The sequence below is a fragment of the Stegostoma tigrinum genome, chromosome 16 (genome assembly GCF_030684315.1).
Source record: "Stegostoma tigrinum isolate sSteTig4 chromosome 16, sSteTig4.hap1, whole genome shotgun sequence".
NCBI classification, from domain to species: domain Eukaryota; kingdom Metazoa; phylum Chordata; class Chondrichthyes; order Orectolobiformes; family Stegostomatidae; genus Stegostoma; species Stegostoma tigrinum.
The window spans coordinates 40,375,782-40,400,088 of NC_081369.1; the positions used below are offsets into that span (position 1 = coordinate 40,375,782).

Sequence of the window (24,307 nt, forward strand, 5' to 3'; positions counted from 1 at the left end):
TTGCAAATCATTAGTAGGGCTATAATTACATGATGGCTTATCAGAAAACCAATTCAAACCACCTTGTCTTTGGTCACTCTCCTCTCAGGCAAGTTGTTCTATAGGATCTTTCACACTCAAAACCTGAAAAAAAATTGGCTTGCATCTGATACATAATAAATAAACTCTTTCAACAAATTTTAAAGTAATCATTTAGTAGTACATAACGTGAGTGTTACACAAAAAAAGGAGATGTTTTTAAAGATTTGCATCTTGCACCCAATAAGACATTTGCAAGACGACCAATATGAAGGAGAACAACATTTTATACCGTACGGGAAAAGTGCACCCACTACTTGGCAAGTGGATTCTGATTGGTACAGGTTGTAAGACCCTTGGGTTTACTTTAACTTCAACTGGAAGACCTAAGTCAGTTATATTTATTGACTTGAGTTGATTCAGCCAATCTAAAGGTTAACTAGTCCTGACTGGTTGCAAGATCCCTTCCAGGCACAAGTATGTTTCACAGAATTTAGTAAATTTATCAAAACAAATAAAAAATAAATTCTACCTAATGAAAGAAGTTGACTCACGGTGGAATGCTGGCATTCGGCTTTCAGCTGACTGGGATGCTGTCAGTTGACAAGTTCTCTTTTGTGTCTTTCTGCATACTTGTCCACTTCAAAAAAAACCAGACTTGTTAACCATCATCAGCCACTACCCTCAGTGCATGATCAGAGGCATCCTTAACTCTAATTGGGTTCTTAGTATACGAACAGTTCAAAGGTACTCCAGCGAAATGCCCAATTCCTGACTTCTTATAAACTAATTGTCATTTGTGAAACAAAACAGGAATTGCTGGAGAAACACAGCAGGTCTAGCATCACTTGTGGAGAGAAGGAGTTAATGTTTTGAGTCCAGTGACGACTCTTCAGAACAGTTTTGGAGAAGAGTCACTGGACTCAAAACGTTATCTCTTTCTCTCTGTGATGCTGCTAGACCCACTGTGGTTCTCCAGCAATTTCTGATTTTGTTCCAGATCTTTATCATCTACTGTTCTTTGTTTTATTTTGGCCATCCCAGTGACACCGATTTTGTTTCCTGATTTAGTTTCCAAAGAAATAATGAAACTTACTGTAATAAAATGTGAGGCTGGATGAACACAGCAGGCCCAGCAGCATCTCAGGAGCACAAAAGCTGACATTTTGGGCCTAGACCCTTCATCAGAGAGGGGGATAGGGTGAGGGTTCTGGAATAAATAGGGAGAGAGGGGGAGGCGGACCAAAGATGGAGAGAAAAGAAGATAGGTGGAGAGGAGAGTATAGGTGGGGAGGGGATAGGTCAGTCCAGGGAAGATGGACAGGTCCGTCCGACACTTCCGCCATCTACAATCTGACCCCACCACCCAAGACATTTTTCCATCCCCACCCTTGTCTGCTTTCCGGAGAGACCACTCTCTCTGTGACTCCCTTGTTCACTCCACACTGACCTCCAACCCCACCACACCCGGCACCTTCCCCTGCAACTGCAGGAAATACTACACTTGCCCCCACACCTCCTCCCTCACCCCTATTCCAGGCCCCAAGATGACTTTCCATATTAAGCAGAGGTTCACCTGCACATCTGCCAATGTGGTATACTGTATCCATTTTACCCGGTGTGGCTTCCTCTACATTGGGGAAACCAAGCGGAGGCTTGGGGACCGCTTTGCAGAGCACCTCCGCTCGGTTCGCAATAAACAACCGCACCTCCCAGTCACGAACCATTTCCACTCCCGCTCCCATTCTTTAGATGACATGTCCATCATGGGCCTCCTGCAGTGCCACAATGATGCCACCCGAAGGTTGCAGGAACAGCAACTCATATTCCTCTTGGGAACCCTGCAGCCCAATGGTATCCATGTGGACTTCACCAGCTTCAAAATCTCCCTTTCCCCCACCGCATCCTAAAACCAACCCAGTTTGTCCCTTCCTCCCCCACTGCACCACACAGCCAGCCCAACTCTTCCCCTCCACCCACTGCATCCCAAAACCATACCAGCCTGTCTCTGCCTCCCTAACCTGTTCTTCCTCTCACCCATCCCTTCCTCCCACCCCAAGCCGCACCTCCATCTCCTACCTACTAACCTCATCGCACCTCCTTGACCTGTCTGTCTTCCCTGGACTGACCTATCTCCTCCCCACCTATATTCTCCTCTCCACCTACCTTCTTTTGTCTCCATCTTCGGTCCACCTCCCCCTCTCTCCCTATTTATTCCAGAACCCTCACCCCATCCCCCTCTCTGATGAAGGGTCTAGGCCCGAAACGTCAGCTTTTGTGCTCCTGAGATTCTGCTTGGCCTGCTATGTTCATCCAGCCTCACATTTTATTATCTTGGATTCTCCAGCATCTGCAGTTCCCATTATCAATGAAACTTACTGTGATGTGTTTCTGTCATTTGTAGGTTTTCTCACTAATTTAGTAGAATATTTTACAATACCCTCTTTCATCCTATTTTGATTTAGTGAGTATTGTTATGACACAAAGACAGCCAAATCAAATCAACCTTTCTACCTCTATTCGCAACATAATAAAATAAATTGTTGCAGACGCCTACTAATTACTCCTCTGGTTCGTACCCTTTGAATAACCAATCCCAGACTTCGTGAAAACAATTGATTCTAGACACTTGTATCTCAAATGAAAGATTTCATTTGTTAAACAAACAATAACTATAGCAGAGGAAAAAAAGAACAGCAATGTAAACTGATTAATGTCTATGCTTTAAACCCAAAATATTTGTTTTCATTCACACAAAAGAGATAAATAAAAGAGAATAACAAATGACTTTTAGAATATGCTGTTTCTCAGGCATTGATGTGGGTGCCTTGGTTGCTTTTCTAAAACATTGGTCAGGGTCACCTCAGTTCACCCAGGCAGAGGCAGCAATAGTTCTAAGTCCACTTTCTACTTTGAGTTTCCGGAAGTTAGTGTATCACATTAGGCAGGAAGCTTTCAAATATTCGTGCCATCTAAGTAGTAGCCAAACCTTCTTTCAAAAGCAAAGTTTTTAAGAAAAACTTCTATCCAAGCAGAACCTTGCATCTTAATTTCATTTCTTAAATTCTTAGCATACTGCAGATTATTTACAAATGCTGTCCAATCAATAAACCAAATTTTAATGTTGGATAATGTTTTGAGTTTCGCAAGAGCGGTTTGGTATGTTGAGTCCCTTGCCTATTGTAATAGGCGAAAGGTAAAACTTCAACAAAATTGTCTTTTTTTCAGTTAAACTTAAATTCCTCGTATAAATTGTATTTGTTTCTCTTGAAGCTGTAAACTCTTTGCCTCAACAAGTATTATGTTGAGAGAATATTAGTTTTCTTTCCCCACAACAAAGTCAAAATCAGCTCTGATAAGCCTTTGTTCTTTACAATCCAATGTATAACATCCGGCAATATGGCATTGACCAGGGCCAAACAGAAACATATTGTTACATGAAATTGCTCAGTGGAAGAAGAATTGAAAGGCTGCTGTGAAGACATTTGTATTTTGATAAAGAAAATTTTCTTGAATACATTTAACAAATTCTTCACTGTACAAACCTTTGACACAATGGTAGTCTCAGTCAATGTGTGGACAGTTAAAATCATCTACTACAAGGGGGAGACAATGGCCTAGTTGTTAATCACTCGATTGTTAATCCAGAGACCCAGATAACATTCTGGGGACCCGTTTCGAATCTCGCCATGGCAGCTGGTGGAATTTGAATTCAAGAAAAAAAATCTGGAATTAAGAATCTAATGAAGTATGAATCCATTATCAATTGCCAGAAAATCCCTTTTGGCCCACTAATGTCCTTTTTAGACAAGGGAACTGCCATCCTTACCTGGTCTGGCCTACATGTGACTCCAGACCCACCACAATGTGGTTGACCCTGAACTGCCTTCTGCGTAATTAGGGATGGGCAATGAATGCTGCCTGGTCAGTGATGCCCTGATCCCATGAATGAATAAAGAAAAAGAAAATGAAAATATTATAACCTTCTTATTCTTGCATATATTTGACAGCTTTCTGCATATTTGGTTCTCAATTTCCCTCTGACTATTTGGACGCTTATAATATAATCACATTAAGGTGATCATCACTGTCTTATTTGTAATTTCAACCCATGTATTTTACCAAACTATCCATCAGAAATACCTTCTGTAATAATGATAGTAATGTTCTCCTTGATCAAAAATGCCAATCCTGCTCCTCTGTTGCCTCTCTTTCTATCCTTCCTGTAACATCTAAAACCCCAAACATTGAGCTGCCCATCCTGTCCTTCCCTCTGCCAACTTTGTTTAATACTTGGTTTTGTGTGAGGAAAATCACATCTCTCAAACTTCATGGAGGTTTTTTAATGAAGTAACGAAAAAGATTGAGGGTAGTGTGGTAGACGTTGCTTATTTGACAAATCTTTGACAGGGTTCTGCATCATTCGTGGATCACTGAATCATCGTAGAATCCCTACAGTGTGGAAACAGGTCATTTGGCCGAACAAGTTCACACCGCCCCTCCAAAGAGCATCCCACCCAGACCCATTATCCTACCCCTGATTTTAGCATGGCCAGTCCACCTATCTATCTTTGGACTCTGGAAGGAAACCGGAGCACCTGGAGGAAACCCACACAGACACAGGGAGAATGTGCGAACTCCACACAGACAGTCACCCGAGGCTGCAATTGAACCCGAGTCCCTGGCGCTGTGAGACAGCAGTGCTAACCACTGAACCACTAATTAGTAAAGTTATTTTCCATTTGAATACAAAATTGTCTTTATGATAGGAGACGGAGGGTGATGGAGAAGGGTTGTTTTTTTGGACTGGACGCCTGTTCCAGCAGTGTTTCTTGGGTATCAGTACTGGATCCACTTTTGTCATTTATATAAATGATTTGGATGAGAATATAGGAGGCAAGTTTGCAGATGACACCAAAATCAGTAGAATAGTGGATGTGAAGAAACTTTTAAGCTGACAGAGAACTTGATCAGTTGGAGTCAATGGGCTGAGGAGTGGCAGATCGAGTTTAATTTAGATAAATGAGAGATATTGCATTTTGGTAATATAGAATAATACAGTGCAGAGCAGGCCCTTCGGCCCTTGATGTTACGCCGACCTGTGAACTAATTTAAGCCCCTCCCCCACACTATCCCATCATCATGCATATGTTTATCCAAGGACTGTTTAAATGCCCCTAATGTGGCGAGTTAACTACATTGGCAGGCAGGGCGCTCCATGCCCTTACCACTCTGAGTAAAGAACCTGCCTGTGACATCAGTCTTAAATCTATCACCCCTCAATTTTTAGCTATGTCCCCTTGTACAAGCTGAAGTCATCATCCTCGGGAAAAGACTCTCACTGTCCAGGGCCCTTGGTAGTATCGTAGAACCCTAGGGGGTTCAGGTTCATAATTCTTTGAAATTTGCGTCACAGATAGACAGGGTGGTTAAGAAGGCATTTAGCATGCTTGCTTTCATTGCTCAGATCTTTGAGTGTGGGAGTTGGGATTTCATATTGATATTTTACAGGGTATTGGTGAGGCCTCTTCTGGAATATGTTAGAGTTCTGTTTTAGGAAGGAGAATATTAAGCTGGAGAGGGTTCAGAAAAGATTTACCAGGATGTTGCTTGGAATGGAGGATTTGAGATAGAACAATAGACTAGAAGGGCTGGCACTTTTTTAATTGAGTGTAGGAGGTTGAAGGGTGACCTTAATAGAGGTTTATACAATCATGAGGGGCATAGATAAGGTGATGACAAAGTTCTTTTCCCTTGCGTGGGTGGAGTTCAAAGCTATTGGGCATATTTTTAAGGTGAGAGGAGGAAGACTGTAAAAAAGTTGCCCCTCACGTCCTCTTTGAGTGTTCATGATTGGAATGAACTGCCAGAAAAAGTGGTGGCTACAAGTACAGTTACAAAATTTGAAAGACATTTGGATAAGTTCAAGAATAGGAAAGCATTGGAGGGATGTGGGCCAAGTGCGGATAGATAGGAATAGTTTAGTTTGGGAACATGGTTGGCGTGCACTGGTTGGACCGCAGGATCTGTTTCCATGCTGTATTACTCTATGGCTCTATGAAGTAAAGTTGTGAATCAACCCCCATCTGTGGAAACGTGTATAGGAAATTCCTTGCTGTGAGATTTAGATTACTTTAGAATGTCAGTTAATAATTGTTAGAACAGGGATAAATTTCTGCAGCCAATTCATTATCTTTACTGGTGGTCATCTGTGAGATTGTAACATGCCTGCCTCCATGAATGCCAAGTAATGAATCGACAATTTGACTGAAGTATGTGATTGAATTTGGATTTGGAACTCTCATACCACATGGTGCAGTAGACTATATGAATTACCATTTAATTAAATGTGATTTATTTTAGAGCTCAAGTGAGGGAACAGATCCAGGAGTTCCTGTTGGCCCCTGAGGATGAAACAGATGCCACCGGCTCCTGACGAGTCTGTCTGAAATTAATCATAAACATCAAAAAGACATTTTTCAGATTCTACACATAATTATGCATTTAGCTTTGGAATGAATGAACCATGAATTTATGATGAGTTGGCAACTCACTTAGTTGTCATTCTGACGTAAGGTGAAGTCCAGATAACTGAACACCTCTGGCTTCCTTATTATTATTATTATAGCAGCTACACCAATATAGATTTGCCTGTGTATTATAACTTGCGATGGTTTAGGCCAATTTATAATCATGTTGTTTTGTATTATTTATTGGTGCTGCTTTTAAAGGTTGGGTTTAATTTTAATTGTAATGTCTTGTAAATACCAGTTGTTGAAATATTAAATTCAAAAGTGATCTTGCATTTGATTTTGATATAAGACATTTTGCTGCATTTATGAGGAAGGATAATGCTCTAAATTGTGTGAAATACAGGTGAAAGAGGAGGGAACATTAGCTGGAAAGGCTGATCACAATGTTCTACAGAATGGAAAACAGCTGTCCTCCACTTTCTTACCCATCTATACAGCCTTGAATGATGCCAGGGATTCCATCTGCGCCAACTCCTGGAAAATCAGTAATTCTGAGATAAAGGCGTGCTATTGGTACCTTTGGGAGAATGAAAATACCCTTTGGATTCACATATCCAGATTTTTAAATTAGAGTATTCATAGGACCCTTACCTGCTACCTCAGAGGTGGGAGCAGGCATTGGTCATTCAGCAAGATCGTATTTGATCTGCCCAAGGCTTAACTTCTTTAACATGCCAGTTCATCAATCTGATATTTCAAAAATATATTTACCTCCTTTAAATATTTCCATAAATCTGCTGTAGAACCTTCCAGACATTCACTACTGTTATGGTTGAGACCAAACTCCCTCAAAATATTTTAGGAAGATACAGTCTAGACTATCGTTTTCTTATTTTAAAGGCAGGTGTTCTAGATGCAATTTAATTGATCAAACTACCAGGTTTGAAACTTTATTCACACGCTACAATTAATATACAGGCAAAAATAAGAGAATGAATTGGCTTAACTGTAACTCAGTTGAAATACTTGACACTGATAAAAGAACTACTAAACTTTCAATATAGTAACACCCCATAAACACACCCTTGGCAAAGGCAAATTCTGTAAAATAGATTGTCTTACATGTAATTCTAGCAGCAGGAAGAGTACCCCATCTTTTATCTGTAACACCAAGGAATAAGACCTTCCATATTCAGCTTCAAGACCCCTTTAACAACTGCTCCTGAAAAACTATAACTGAAAGTCCTGGTTCTGCGGGAACTTGACCCCATCCATTTAGGCTGCTTCTATTGATCCAACTTTTTAAAAAAAAACACCCAAAGCCTCATAGCTGTTTAATTTATTGGCTAGAGCAGACTGATCGTCACCTCTGTCTCAATTTTTCTTCATAAAAATAAAGAACAAAATATACCTAAAAGCCATAGTATCATTACACCTCTGACTTAAGATGAACCATCAATATATGAAGATGTCTTCATTTTTAAAAGCCTTTAGTCTCGCACTGTTAGTGCATTGCAATACATATGCATTACGTTGACTCTAAACATGCAATCTTTCACTACTAGAGTCCATTATAGTCTATTTTTTCCCAACCCACCAAATGCCCCTGTCTTCCTCCTTCAAAGTCGTGACAACATTTCGACAATTATGTTCTCTTGCCCTGCGATGTATAATTTTCAGATTGAATGGCTGCAGTAATAAGCTGCATCTAAATAGCCTGGTATTTTTAATCCTTTAAATTTTCCCCATTAACATTAAGAGGCTGTAATCGTATATGCAATTGTCACAGACACGTTACTGCCACCACCAAAATCAAGGTCTCCTCAATTGTGGAATATTTCTGTTGATGATTATCCAGTTTTCTGGAAAAAAAATCCAATAAGTCTTTTTGTATCCTTGTCTTCTTACAAGAGTACAGCACGGACACATACATCACTTGTGTTGATAGCCCCGTTGAATGGCTTTGCTTAATTAGGTGTGGCTAGGGCAGTAGTTAACTGAGCTTTCAGGCTGTCAAATAACTTTGCCATTCCTCCATCAACTGAAATTTTCTGCACTTCAAGTCTGTCAGTGGAGCAACCACATTGCTAAAATTTGATAGAGACTTCTGATAAAAACCACTCAGTCCCAGGAATCATTGTACTTGCCTCTTCATCGATGATATGGGAAACTCCTCAATAACTTTTATTTTCACATCCCATGGGGCCACCTGTCCAGATCCAATGGCATGGCCCAGGAACATGACTTGGGCGTTTGTGAACTCACTGTTAGCCAGGTTTATCACCAAGCCCACCTCCCAAAGTTGACTGAACAATTCTGGTAGATGCTGCAAATATTCCTTCCATGTATGAGTAAAAAATCACTAGATTGGTGATGTACATTTGGGTGATCCAGAAATGACTTAATTGGTTAGTCTTTGAAATGTAGCTGGTGTATTATTCATCTGCCCACTGGCATGACTTTAAACAGGTAAAGTCTATTCAGCATGACAAAAGCCAAATTTCCTTCATTGTTTCGGATAAAGGTACTTGCCAGTATCCTCTGTAGAAATATAAATAGCTTTTTCCTCCTTCTCAATACAGTCTTTCAAATGTGGAATAGGATATGAATCAGATTTTGTAACTGAATTGGCTTTGCAATTGTCTGCACGTAATCATTAAGGACCATCTGCTTTTGGCATCATTACTATGAGTGAACTCCATTTGCTGCAACTCGCTTCAATTATATTGTCTTTGAGCATGCATTCAATCTCTTTTTGAACCTGTGCCATCTTGAGGGTTAAGTCTTATAAGGATTTTGCTTAATTGGAACAGCAGTATCTATATCACAATTAGATTAGTACTTCCCAACTAATTCCCACACATCTCCCTATATGATTATAATAACTTTTTCAGGTCATTTTGATTTTCCCTTGGATAGGGAACTTGACCTTCCCTTGACTCAATAATTTATTCCAATTTTTGAGAACTTCTCTGTTGTCCAATTTGATTTGAGGAGTGTCCAATTCAGAATCATATGAACTTGGTTCTTCACTCTCTGTTGTAACTAGCAACATATTCTTCTTTTGCTTTTCTTCTGTATCAAAATACCTTTTGAGTATACGTGCATGACACACTGAGCGATTTCTTCTTATCTAGCATTCTTATTAACTAATTCACCTCACTCAATTTCCTTCCAATTTGATAAGGTCCACTAAATCTTGCCTTTAAAGGTTCACGTACCACTGGTAGTAACACTAATACTTTATCTCCACTAACAATATTATGAATTTTTGATTTCTTGCACACTTCTTGTTTCATCACGTGCTGACCCTTTGAATGCTACCTAACCAGCTAACCTGCTGCATTTAATCTTTCCATAAAATCCAAACAGTCTTTGAACTCTGATTAACCAATTTTTCCTTAATTAATTTCAGTGATCCTCTCACCTCATGTCCCAAAACTAATTCAAATGGACTAATTTAGTTGATTCATTGGGTGCATCCCTAATTGAGAAAGTGCAGTTAGAGTCCCTTTATCCCAAACCTCTGGATAGTCTTGACTATAAGCCCTTAGGGTCGTCTTTAAAGCTTGAACCCACCATTCTAATGCTCCCTGCATTTCTGGAGGTATGCTGTGGATTTGAATTGTTTTGTTCCTAAACTATTCATTATTTCTTTGAATAATTTTGATCAAAATTTGACCCTTAATCCAATTATATCTCTTGGTTAGCATAGTTAAAAAATTCGGGTAACTCTTGTACAGTCCTCTTGGCTATGATATTTCCTAATGGAAAGACCTCTGGAAATCTAGTAGTCACATCCATTATGGTCAATAATTACTGATTCCTACTTTTTGTTTTAAAGTTGAGGTTCTATGCACTCAATTAAGAGCCTTGTAAAAAAACAATGTTCCTCACATGCAAGAATTGGCATTAGGGGTGCTGGTTTTATCACTGCATGAGGTTTTCCAATTACTTGACATGGATGACATGTCTGGCAAAAGTCAACCACATCCTCATGCAATCTAAGCCAATAAAAATGTTTTTGTATTTTGACTTGAATTTTCCTTATTTCCAAATGACCTCCTGGTAATTCATGTGCTACCCGCAATTCCTCCTTTCTATAACCCACCTAGTACAACTTGATGAACTGCCCATTTCTCATTTGCCTGAATGTGTGATCGTCTCTTCCTCATCAGTACTTTACTTTTAAGAGCATAACATTCTGGGATACACTCAGATTCTTCTATTGTGTACACTTTTTGATGCAACTGCTTTAGTTCTTCACTGTTCTGTTGTAATTCAGCTAAATTTTCTGAACGAAGAATATCCCCTTTGTCCTGCAATTATTTTCTCTAAACCATTTGATGAAACATAGTTTCTGATAACTGAACTTCAACTTTATTTTTATTGCTTGATTTCTCCTCCTGTTTTAACCAGTGGCTTTGCAACCTACTACCACAGTCAGGAAAAATCCCAGGACATAATTCCTGCAATACCGCAGTTGCCTGATTTTCCACTGGCTTTTCAACCACATAGGCATCACTCCCACCAGTGATCCAGCTATATCATTGCCAAGGATAAACTATTTCTGCAACCAGAATTTCTCTATTACTCCTGTCGCACTTCACCAGTTTTCACTGGACTCATCAGCTTCGCTTGAGAATAATGTGACTTTGCTCTTCTACCCATGAATTCTACATATTATGACTTTTTCTGGCCATTCTCCCTCCAAATTACATGTATCTTCATCTCTCACCATCAAAGATAGACTTGCTGCAGTATCTCAAAATCTTAATTTCTTTACCTATTCTTGGCATATAGGTCTAAACCTTATCCATGCAAGTAAGTTCTTTAAAGAAATCTGGCGCTTTCTTCTCAACCAACCCCTGACCAGGTTGTACTCTTTTGCAGCTTCTTAGCTTCCACTGTGCTTTCCTTTACAATTGCAACAAAACTGACTTCCCACATCCATCTTCCCAGTGCTTTTGCTAAACCACCAACACCACAACTTTGTGTGGCCTACTTTATTATGGTGATGATACCTGAGCTTTTTTTACTTCTGTTTCCCCCTCATGAGTTTCCTTTCTACACTGTGGTAAAATGTCTGTATTATCTTCAATGAGATCTCCTTTTCCCCAATTTCTATTCCTCCTAGATTGAAATTGATGTTGGAAGCCAAACTTAAATTTTTGTACTAATGCGTAATCATGTTATTTCCATGGCTATTCTTGTAGTCTTAACCCTTTACTCTTGCCACTTAAGGAAGTGAATTTTGTGAACACCTCCAAAATAATCATCAAGAAAGTCACATGTTTGATCTATTTTCAATGCCCTTATCCACCAAAATTATTTTATTTGATCCTTTCAAACTCAATGTATGTTTGATCAGATTCTCTCCTTAGATTCCTGAAATGTTGTCTCTAGGCTTCTAACACTGGTTCATATGCACTTAAGGCGCCATTTTTCACCTCATCATACTCCCCAGATACCTCCTGTGATAGTGATGCAAATACCTCACTAGCTCTGCCTACCAAATTGGTTTGGATCAACAATATCCACGTGGTCACCGGCCTTCATTTGTTTAGCCACTTTCTCAAATGAAATGAAAAAGACTTCTACATCCTTCTCATTGAATTTAGACATTGCTTGGACACCTTTAAACAGATATCCATCAGGCCTTAGGCAATGATGGGATTGCTGTCAGTCACTGTCCTCATCACTACTTGTAATTCTGCCATTTTAAGTCATCTTTGAGTTCTCGGTTATAACTGAAGTTATAAATTTCTGAAGTTCCAAAACTATTTCTCCCTTTTCCTCTGCTTTCAATCATAATTCAAACTGTTTCATTTCCTTTTCATTGTTAAGCTGCTTCATTTGCTATTCAGTGTTAACCATTTTCACTAACCCTATGGTATTTTCAGCAATAATAAATGTCGAGCGATTGCTGCAATTACCTCCCCTTTTCACACAAAGGCAACCCCAACCCCAACTTGTCCGCCACTTCCAAAAGTTTTGCCTTGCTCACTTCCTGTAAAACCTCTGAAGTGAATTCTTTCATCCCCAGGAAATTCTTACTGACCGAAAGAGCCATTACTACACAAGGCACATTGTATATAAACAAACTGAATGCAACACCCAAAATAAATAAATGTCAGCACTCAACACTCACTGCTTTCGAATCCAATGATCCTAAACCCTTGCCAACATACTTTAGTTGTAACAAGATCACCCTACTCTTAAACACCAATCCCCTATCACTGAAGGCTAAAACTCCATTTGCCTCTTTAATTATTTGCCATCTAACTTTTGTGTTTCATGCACTAGAACACCCAGATCCCTCTGTGACGTGTATTTTGGAGTTTTGCCAATAAATAAATCTGCCCTTTCATTCTTCTACCAACATTCATTAGGCCATTAAAACATTGATGGATAAGTTAAAATTGACAAGCAACTAAATCTTATTGAAAATGTTAGTAAACCTTCAGTCATTTTCAGCATACTGCCACCGAGTAAATAAATACAAACAATTGAGAATAGTCTTTATTTCACTATAAGAGCACAGATTGGAAAGAATTTGTGTGGAATGTTGCAAATAACTCTTCAATCAATAATCTTGATATTTTACTTTCAAAACTGATTTTCAAAAAAATAGCTGCTGTAATTGATTAGTAATTTGAAAAATCAATATGGACATTAGCCATTTCATTTTTCATGACCTAACTGAGCAGAATGCACCAATAATTGTGCCTCATTGTTCCTTAAGCTGTCTCAAAGTGTATAAAATCCCAATTAATCCACCAACATGACCAATTTACCTGACTTACTGCTATTCACGACAAGAGCAATTCAGACCACAGAAAGGTAGCTGTTTGTAACGTAGTATACTTTAACAAAAGGCAGCAAAAAGAAAGGATTTTGATTCAATAAATATGTACCTATGTGCTCGTTCAAGGTTAAGACAGGCAAAAGACAAATGATTTTACATAGTAAGAATGCTGACTGAATATAGACAGAGTACACAAAATTCTGAATATCGAAGGTCTCAAATGTGGGTTAAATTACCTCACACATTTCTTCTTGCTTCTGATTGGTAAAGGTTGTAAGATTCTGGGTTTACTTTAACTTCGGTTGTAATTATAACAGCCTATCTAAATGTTTACTAGTCCTGATCAATTGCAAGGCCCGTTGCACTGCAAAGCATTGGTCAGTTTTCATTTTGATAGTTGATCTGGGGGACTAATGCCTTCTTGTTACAATTTGTTCTTTTAAGCTTTCCTGTTTTTTATCTCTGTCCTTGACCCAGTAGAGAGAGAGAGAGAGAGAATGATGGTGTGCAGCACTCTGATTTTATAATTTGCAAAGTATTTCTTTTCTACAAATTTTGTAGTGCTTTTATTCCCTTAATAACTCTTATTTTGGGGTTATGTATTTTTATAATCCCATAATTGCTTCTTTCCTATAACAACTAACTTTTGAAATAATTGACAAGGTATAAGTAAAGTAATTAAACTATAAGCAACATTAGCAATTTTAACTTTTCAAACAGGTTGTGACTCAACACTGGAAATATAACAAAGTAATTCAAAGTGTAACTGAAGGTTCAGTTTATTATATCAATGAGTAAATTACTACATTCAAATAAATAAATTCCAAAATGTTTATAGTGAAATCCAGGTCATTTAATAATATATAAATTCATTATATAAAATTTGTTAGTGGCTCAAGAAATCTAAGCAAAATCTGTATTAGTTCAACTATACTACTGCAAGCATGAAAATAATTCACTCGAGAATTAGACTAAAATTTGGAATGTTGGTTTGTATCTACAGCAAATACTCGATGTGGTAGGAGTCAAATAAAAGTGAGTGAGTGGGCTATTTGCTTCTTTGCAGCAAGATACATTGTGAGACAAGTGTCAAAGCTGTTTTTGTATTCCAGGTGGTAGGACAGGAGCTGTACTCTAGCATTTAATGAATTACAATATGCAATACATCAAACATTGCATGTCTAATTCAGGTTGCCAATCATAAATGTTTTGAAGAAAACGCTAGCAAAAACCTGAAAATGATATTAATAAAGTTAAATCAATTGCTCAAAGTTTAAATGTTAATGTTACATTACCTGTAGCAGCCTCTTAGGGGCAGCATTGAGCTGTAAAAATATCAAGTATGCAATAAAATTTAAGTACACTTGGAGTTATGCAACAAAATGTGGATACATTCATGTTGATCAGTTCATAATATTCTGTAGAATATCTTGAAAAATTCAAAAGTATTTGAAAGTAGTGTGCCTGTTTATATGGTACTAGACTGCAATATACATGCCTCATTTCTCCTCTGGATTGAAAAGATTACAACTAAATTTACACTTAACAATTCAGTTTCAGTGGCAGTGCACAAGAGGCCATAACCAATAACCAGTCCATTTTATTTTCCACCCAATTTTGGTTTAAATAAAAAGAAAACCCAATTGTGTGTGAACCTGCTCACTCATTTGCTCTCATGCATTTTGTGTTACTATACCTGGCAAATTTATGCCCATCATGTCTTGATGGATAAGAGTAATTAACTTCCTTCGTTTGTGTTCTGGTTTAGGGAAACGGTGCACAATTGAAACTCAACTGTGAGTTTATGTAGCTCCTTGAGATCCTAGCTAATATTTGGTTCATTCAGCATATATAAAGTGTTCGTTGCCTGTGTAATTTTTTCATTAAATTATGAAATGTTATTGTCCCCGATTAAGTTGCCCTTGAAAAGGTGGTGGTGAGCAGTTTCTTGAACCACTACACTCTATTTGGTGCAGTTAGATCCAAAATGCTGTTAGTGAGAGATTTCAAGATTTTGATCACAACGTTGAAGGAATGGTGTTATATTTCCAGCCAGGATGGTGAGTGACTTGGAAGGGTACTTGCATGTCTCAATTCAATTTGATTTGATTTATTATTGCCGCATCTACCTAGGTACAGTGAAAGATTTTGTTTTGCGTGCAACACAGGTCAATAATAGCTTACAAAGATCATAAGATGATAGAACAGAGCAAGGAATACAAAGCTATGTCTGCAAAGAAGGTGCACAAAAAGCAAGATCAACATTAAATTTGAGATTTGAGAAGTCCATTCACAGGTCCATGTGGTGGTGTTCCTAACAGATATCCTGCCCTAAATGGAAGTCATTGTGGGTTTGGAGGATGCTGTCTCAGGAGCCTTGGTGAATTCCTGCAGTTCATCTCATTGAGCGTACATATTGCTGCACTGAGCATTGGTGGTGCAGGGAGTGAATGTGGATGTGGTGCCAATCAAGTGAAGTGCATTGTTCGGAATGGTGTCCAGTTTGTCAAATGTCAATTTGAATGAAAAAAAATCACGTGATTGCACAAATTACCCCTGAATTGACATCTACCACATCACTTACCTGCTGCTGTATTCTTATGTTTACATTAACTGTTGCTTTCTGTTGCACTATTGTATCATTACACAATTACTACTCTGTTCAATTATAGGCTCCCTTTGACTTATTGCATCTCCTCTCCCAGTAAGACAATTCTCAAGAACCCTGGAGCCCAGGATGGTTCAGATGAACGCTGTTCTATCAGTACAGCTCCCACCATCCCTGGTACTGGTGCCAGTGCCCTATGAATTGAAACCCATTTCCCCCACACAATTCATTCATCTCTACAAAATCAATTTGCTCTATGCTTTACTCTTGATTCAAGGAATAATCTAGTGATTATTCATTGTGTGGTTCTATATTTTAATTTAGCTCCTAGCTGCTCATTCTCCCAAAGGGGAACTTATCCTGTCCCTAACTAAGATATTTCTAACCACGTGGATCACAAGAAGTGGATTCTCCCTTTTTCAATGCTAAGATCTTTACCAGCCCTGACCAAGTGCCATAAATCCTGGCAATAGGCTGGCAACACAGCTTCCTGCAATTTTATTCTCAGCTGTAATCAAAAACTGTGTCTACCTCTGTTGCCTTCACTCCCCCCAACTTGAATATCTTCCTGTACCATGGTGGCCTGCTCAGTTTGGTAATTCACATTGTGGCCCCTGGTTTCTCACATACAGACTGAAAGAGCTGTGAACATACAAGGTGTAGTAAAGTGGAATGCCAGCTGATGTGAAAAAAAAACAGGATTTAATATGTTGCAGCTAATAGGATAGCAAATGTTTTTGTAGTCCCTATTCAAAAGGTCAAGAAAGCTCAGGCATAATATTTGCCGAGAGTTTTCTTTATTTTCATTTACTGTCATTTCCTTGCCTTAGTTTGAAAAGAGTAAGAAAAATTGATGAGCAAGATGATTGGAAGTGGTTTAAATTAAATATTATAGCTTTGAGAGAATCTGGCAGTATTTTAAGGAGATGTCATTAGTACAACAGTAAGATAATGGTGTTCATTGAGCACCAGCTAAAGAAACTACATTATTTTGATTAATGTTCATAATAACCTTGCATTCTTTATATTTTCTATTGCTACATTTAATTATTTATTGCAAATCAAAGCAACCATTTCAGTTTTAAGAGCTAATGAGCCGCTTTTGAGGAAATTTGAAGCCTTTTACACACGTTTCAACTCGAAATCAGAAAATGCTACAAAACCCTTCGTAAACCAGTTATCTTTCATCCGAAATATTGGTTCTAACTTTGGGCAAAATTTATTAATTAATTGCTTACCTTTCACCCTATTTAATTTCTTGGAAATCTTGGATAAATGACAAAATTTTAATATGGGAGCACCATATTTATTCTCTATTCAAGTTAATACCACAGGTTGAATCAGAATTGGATTACAAATTGCTTTTGTAACAAATTAAACACCACTAGAGAAAACAGCAGCCATCAGCCTGGTCAGGTGATCTTCAGCATAGTTCAGTTTTGATAACATTTATAAACCTTTTGATTTGCTCCTTCCTGTTGTCTAACTGTGATGCATTTTTCTTTAGCCTAGATTTGGAAAATTAAAGTTGCCTCATCACCAGGTTGTTAATTTTCTTATTTATATATATGAGCAATTGCATTAGAACAGTCAGAGTAGATTTTAAACTTGTATCCTCAGTGTAAGCTGCTTGTAATTCAAATCACCTATTTTCCAACTCTCAGAAATCAGAATATCTGTGCAGATATGTGTAAAAATCTGCATAATATTTTGAACTTCCAATGCATCTCACTATGAATCAAAATTGACAGGAAAAATTTATTGATGCACTACAACTCAGGGTTCTGAACCAGATACAAATTTATTGATTCAAAAAACAAAACATTGGTTCTTTGGATTTACAGACGGGGTCTTAAAATTTCAGAAACATTCCACCCTTTTGTGGGGAAAAGCTTGAAACAATTTCATTTTTATATATTTACAAAAAGAACGTTGTCATGTCATCTCTAGGACCTTTTCATTAATGCCAACTGAATCTGCAGACTTAATTCTTATGAGTGCCACCCCCATTATTTCAACTCAGTATTGATTCACAGGTAATGCAAAACCCTTTCATGATCTTTATGTAATCATAGTTAATGTTTGGACACTAAAATAAGATACTGAACTAATCTTGGTATAAAGGTACATTTTTATTGAACGCAATAGGTGCAAAATGGAATCCCATAGATTTTACTATAATCAAGCAGCATATAGGTTTTGGAACATAAGAATATATATATATATTTAAAAAATAATAATTCCAGGTTTTATTTAGAATCATTTAGAACCAGGTTACCAAAGGGAACAATACACTGCTTACAATTGGCTATGTTTGTTATAAGTAGGGACAAATTACATTACTGCAAATATTGTAGGCAGTTCTCTTGGACCTACTGCATTTTCAATAGGATCATATTCCTTTGGGTTTATAAATTAAGGCATCAAATGTGTTTTTAAAATCAAACCATTTCTTAGAGGCAACATAAAGGGAAGCCTTGTATAACAGAGTTAAAACTCAATGATTGACTTGAAAATCCTTTGTCACAAAATAATTAAGATCAAATGGTCAAAATTTGATTAAATCCTTTAAGAAATGGTGTTTGATATCCCAAATATTCAAAAGTTTGCCTAAGCTGTACTACTTTAAAGCATTTTTGGTCATTTTAAGATTGCTATTTTAGTACAACATATCCCATTTCGGTATAATTTAATATCAATGATAAATCCAAAATGGCAAAGAACTTCTCAGCACAGACTAGAGTGCCTTGTTGCATCATTTAGTTACAAACAGAATGTATTGCTGTAATGCAGTAAAGTACATGAAAGTTATACTATTTCCTAACAACCTTTTACTTATACTTGCTTTTAAACATCTTCCCAGTCTAGTAATCAGATTTGTTTTAAAATCACAATAAGGAGAACATATACAATTAATGCCATTTGACAGACATCCTTAATTTTGAAAGAAATGTCAATCATCAACATTTCCACTGAACTTAATTTTTTTGTATACTAAAATACAAAACTTAGTGCTCTTGGATGTCCTGTATTTACAATCAACTGCAACATGATCTTTGACAGAAAGTAATTGCACAAAAGCCTCATTGATAAGTGCAGTAAAAGTTAGTCATTACAAAATAATCAGTTTTCCATTTACTACAATCAGATTAATCTGGGAATCAGAGAGACTTATGAAATGGTATTGGTCTGTAAATTCAAAGTTCTTAAGTATGTAAACAAAATATAAACAAAAATAACAATTTGATACTATTCTGATGTTGCAGTTTTGCTACTGCTAATTTTGCAATATTGTTGAATCAATTCGGCTTCCTGCTTTCAATGTCACAATCTTTCCGTGATTCTTTTCAGTTTTCATCGTAAAAGGTTTTCATGAGAGTTCCCACAGGACTTTGTGTCTATCATAGTTGTGTTGCAAACACAATGTTTCTGAGTAATCGGTCTCCTGGCAATGACGCTTTTCCCAAAAATAGTTAACATCTTTTTAAAAATATAAGAATGGTTCAAAAGTGTCTTCAGCTCTCCATTTCTCTGTGCTTTAATTGCAGAACTATAATCAGCTTGGCATTGTGTTGAACAGAAAGTGGAGAAAGAGGATTTTTCTTGACTTACTTCAAGCCCGATAACTGTAGACAATATATTTTGCTTTCCCATTTGTGGTAGTACTGTAGCTCCAATTCAAGCTAAATGACTATAATCAAAATGTGTTATCAGAGATTTTAAAAAGTTTGTTTTGCATATAAACAGTGGAAACAAAATACAAACTCGTCTATTTAGTGTGCAGTCTTCAGCAACACGACATTGCCAAATCATCATTTCAGTTTTCTTAAGTCAGACTCATTGAGTAGCATTTGTGTTCTAAGACATTGAGTTACTTTTATTAAGACCATGAAAGAAGTAGCTCCCACATGAATAATTAAGAAAGAGAGGGTAAAGCAGATAAATAGATTTCTGATAATCTGAAGTAATTCCATTAATCAGAATGTACACATTCAACTTGGCTCAGCCAAGAAAATAGAAGTCAGAGACAAGGAGAGATGAGCAAAAGAGAGAAGATCAAAAAGGGGGAGGCAGACAAGAAGAAATAAGTAGAGCGAAAGTAAAGAGGATGCAGACAGCTGCGTTAGTCTTTCTCTCTAGTCCATTTAATCATTGTTTCAGGTGACCGGTATAAGAAGATCAGTTTGGCATAAAGTTCTTCCTCCACCTCCAACTCTCCATTCTCTCTCACAAGGAAGATGTCATGACACAGTTTCAAGATGCGATCCACACAAGGCAGCTCCTCAAACATGATAGAATACGATATTTCACTGAAGAAACCTCGCACAAACTTCCCAACAACCAATACAATTGAGACATAAAGACCCATTATTCTGAAAATGAAAGAAAACACAGATCATGAAAAGGCAATTGAGCTTGTCAATCTTACACTATTCAGAAATTGTGTAACAGTAACCCAATAATGGATTCTCATCCATCCCAAATTTACTAGTCCCTTACTCTAAGGAAATTGATTTTCTTCTCCATTCTCCCCTGAGAAAAGTAAACTACAATTGTCAATATTTCTATTATGCTCAGACCTACATTAGGACAGAAATAAATCCAGATGAGTTAAATCAGAAGATTGAGGGTTCATGAACATGTAATATAGGTTGACATTTCAGCGTAGTAATCTGAGCACTGTCAGATACTTTCCTACATTACATTGATAACAGCTTCAAAGAACTTGACTGAAAAATGCTTTGGAACGCAGTGAAGAAGAAATGGCTTTGGGTTGCTCTTTTGTGCTTAGCAGAGTAGCAATAGCATTTGCTGTTGACATTAATGAATACTATTTACAAACATCTAGGCATGTTCCCATTTATTTGAAACCTGCTTAAATCTTTGCCAAGACAAAGGGATCACCAAGCTTTCAGCAAGAGCTATCTTCAAGTACATTTCAGCAACATACTAAGAGTTATGCTCCTATAGCTATATAGTCTAGAACTAGCTATATACTCAACTAAGATATTCCAGTACAGCAACTACACTGGCGTTTACCCAATAATATGGAAAATTGCCCAGAAATGTTCTGGCCATGAAAAACAGGACAAATGCAAACCAGCCAATTACTGCTCCATCAGTCTACTCTTGGTCATTAGCAAAGTGGTGGAATTTATTGTGAACAGTGCCATCAAAACAGCACTTACTAAACCTGGTCCACTGACATTTGGTTTCGGTTCCATCAGGACAACTTGGTTTGGGAGGTCATGACATGGACAAAAGAGGCAAACTTCAAAGGTAAGGTGAGAGTGACACCCCCTTGACATCCAGGCAGCAATTGACTTAAGAACAGTGGTAAAACTGAAGACAATAGTGATTGGACAAAATGTCTGATGGTTAGGGTCATACTTATCACAAAGAAAGTTGGTGGGGTTGTTGGAGGTCAATTGTCTTAGTTCTAGGACACCACTTTAGGAGTTCCTCAGAATAGTGTCTTGACCCAACCTTCTTTAGCTGCTCCATCAATGACTGCATGCCCCCACCATCACCCCCTACCCATCTGAAGGACAGAAACAGGGAGATGTCTACTCTTGATTGTAAAAATTTCACTCCATTTCATATTCCTCAGATAGTGACAGGATTCAAACCCCAGTATCAACATCCTAGGATCACCAAAGATTGATCTGAATCAGGCATATAAATACTGTGGCCGTGACAGCAGGTCAGAGGTCAGGAATTCTGCAATGAATAATTCACCACCTGACTCTCCAAAGTCTGAGCGCCAACTACAAAGGTACAAGTCAGGCCTGTAATGGATTATTCTCACTTGCCTGGATTAGTACTGTTTCATCAATACTCAAGCAGGACCAAGCAGCCTGCTTGATTGCTACCTCACCATCACCAAAATCTTTTACACTCTATCACCAAGGCTTCATCAGCAGCTCCATCCAAACCTGTGACCTGTCCTAACTAAAAGGACAAAAGCAGCAGAAGCAAAAGAACATGACCACTGGCAAGCTTCATTTCAAGCCATCTTGACTTAAAACTATAGTGCTATTCCTTTGGTCAGTCAAATTCCAAGTTCTCACTTCCTAAAAGCACCACGTGTTGTGCTGCAGATCAAGGAAGCAGCTCACCACCATGTGTTCAAAGTGATTAGGAGTGAGAAATAAATGATGGCCAGTGACAAAGCTACTCACGCCCCTGGTCAATCTCTTCTAGTATAGCTACAATACTGGCATCAGTTGACAAAAAGCAAGATTACCAGTTCACTGGGTACTGCCAGAGCCATTCAGCACTCATTAAAAATTTGGTTCAAAAATGGACAAAAGAGCTGATTCCCAGAGATGAAGTGAAAATTGATTGCTCATCAAGGGATCAACTAAACCATCAGGGAGCCCTAGTAAAATGCAAGTCAATGGGAATTGGAAAAAATTTGAGCACTGGCTGAAGTCATGCCTGTTACAGAGGAAGGTGCACATGCATGTTGGAGGCTTAATTCCTGTATTCATATGGGAGTCAAAGTTATCAAGGTTAGGTGGAACTATGGCATTAAAGCCACACTTACATTAGCTATGATCTTTATTTTTAAACATTCATTCATAGGATATGAATGTCGCTGGCCAGACCAGCATTTATTGCCCATTCCTAATTGCCCAGAGGGCAGGTAAGAGTCAACCACATTGGTGGGAGTCTGGAGTTACATGTAGGGCAGACGAGGTAAAGACAGAGGCTCATGGGGATGATTGGTTTACTGCTGCCCTTAGCTTATATGTTCATATGCAAGGACAAAATGCAGGTGTTTCTTAGTGCAGTGTCCTTGGATCAACCATCTAATTCTGTGTCATTAATAGCCTTTCCTCCATCATACAGTCAGATGTTGATCATTCCACAGCATTTAGGCACAATTCCTCAGAGATTGAAATAGTCCATGCTTGCATTTATCAAAACCTAGACAACATCTATCCAACTGGAGCTGATATGTGCAAAGTAACATTTATGCTATGTATTTGCCAAATGATGACCAACAATATTATCTTCAAGTCTTTAAACACAATTACTATTAATACCATGGATGTGGGAGAAGCAGTTTCAATAGCACAGCTTAGGAGGTGTTTAGACAGACACAGGAATAGGCAGGGAATATGGACCATGTACAGGCAGATGGGATTAGAATAGAATAGCATGGTGAGCTGAATAGCCCATTCCTGTGTGGTACTGTTCTATGTTCTATCACTGAATCTCACACTAGCAACAATCTGGCCAGAAACTCTAACTAGATAGCCATATAAATACTGTGACTGTAACAGCAGGTTAAAAGTAGGGCTATCTGCAGCAAGTCACCCCCCTCAAAGCCATTCCTCCATTCACAAGTCAAAAGTCAAACATGCACTGGAGTTTTCTCCGCTTAGCTGAATGAATGCAGCATCATCAAACCTCAGCAAGTCTAACACCAAGGACAACACAGCCCACTTGGGTGGCACTTCACCCGGGAACAAATAAAAACAAAACTTTAATGGAGATATTTGATATGGAATAAACATAAAATTACTTCTCCAGAGCTAATGAAACTCTCAAAATATAATTATTAACTTAATATACTGTTAAAAAATCTAGTTACATTCCAATTGTGCTTTACAAAACCTTGAAGGCGTTTTGATAAATAATGGAAGAATAGAAGTTCTTGTCAGTTCAACAATTTCTAATTGATTGCTGCTTGGGAGGATTGCATATTCAATAGGTCACATTCCCTCTGAAATTATTTAGGATGTGCAAGTGATTTATTTAAAAACGATCTCTATTTTTTTGCACGTTGCTTACATAGTAATTTAAACAGAGCATGCAACCTTCATGAAGGCTTTTGGATGTATTCACAGCATGTGAACATTGCCCAATTGGAACTGTAAAGTTACTGACAGCAACTTCTCAATTTCTGTATTTAAGCACATATGAACCAACTCCAGAAATTACTGTCAGCTTAAGAGAAATAATGACAGCAAACACCAACAATTTTTTCTATTGCTACCAGAAAATCTGGACCAACATAAATGGAAGGGTTTTTTTTCTGTTCTGTTTCTGAAGTAAGGAATAATGACTCTACAATACTTTTGAATATGAAATGTTACTTGACTAAGTACCTGAAATCTACTCAAGTTACATTTTGGTCAATTTTGAAAAAAATGTGATGCAGAAACCCTTAAGGTTTGAGACAACAAAAAGCTTCAAAGTTGGGACATAGAGAGGATTTCATACTGCGCAGGCTCACATTGCAGCCTTCGGAAGATTGTCAGGCACAGTGAGATAGAAGCATATCATTTGCAAGACTAGGTTTTTGGAGATGTTGAGGCCTTAAATTTAAAATGACTCTGCAATTCGTGTTGAACCTTGCACTTTGGGAAAAGTCAGTTATTTTTATGA

General features: G+C 37.9%; 2 protein-coding genes across 8 annotated transcripts in view; one reads left to right on the forward strand and one right to left on the reverse strand.

Annotated features, from left to right (window-relative positions):
• The window catches only part of ctu2 (cytosolic thiouridylase subunit 2 homolog (S. pombe)), a 38,305-nt gene extending 23,623 nt beyond the window's left edge, over window positions 1-14,682 (forward strand). For all 5 annotated transcript variants that reach the window (XM_048546422.2, XM_048546423.2, XM_059651722.1 and 2 more), the window contains one exon: window positions 6,382-14,682. In XM_048546422.2, coding sequence (XP_048402379.2) covers window positions 6,382-6,454 — 73 coding nt within the window. In that variant the 3' untranslated portion in view covers window positions 6,455-14,682. The remainder of the gene's footprint in view (window positions 1-6,381) is intronic.
• A 3,061-nt stretch (window positions 14,683-17,743) lies between these two features.
• piezo1 (piezo-type mechanosensitive ion channel component 1) overlaps window positions 17,744-24,307 on the reverse strand; it is a 337,749-nt gene continuing 331,185 nt past the window's right edge. For all 3 annotated transcript variants that reach the window (XM_059651724.1, XM_059651725.1, XM_059651723.1), the window contains one exon: window positions 17,744-20,280. In XM_059651724.1, coding sequence (XP_059507707.1) covers window positions 20,031-20,280 — 250 coding nt within the window. In that variant the 3' untranslated portion in view covers window positions 17,744-20,030. The remainder of the gene's footprint in view (window positions 20,281-24,307) is intronic.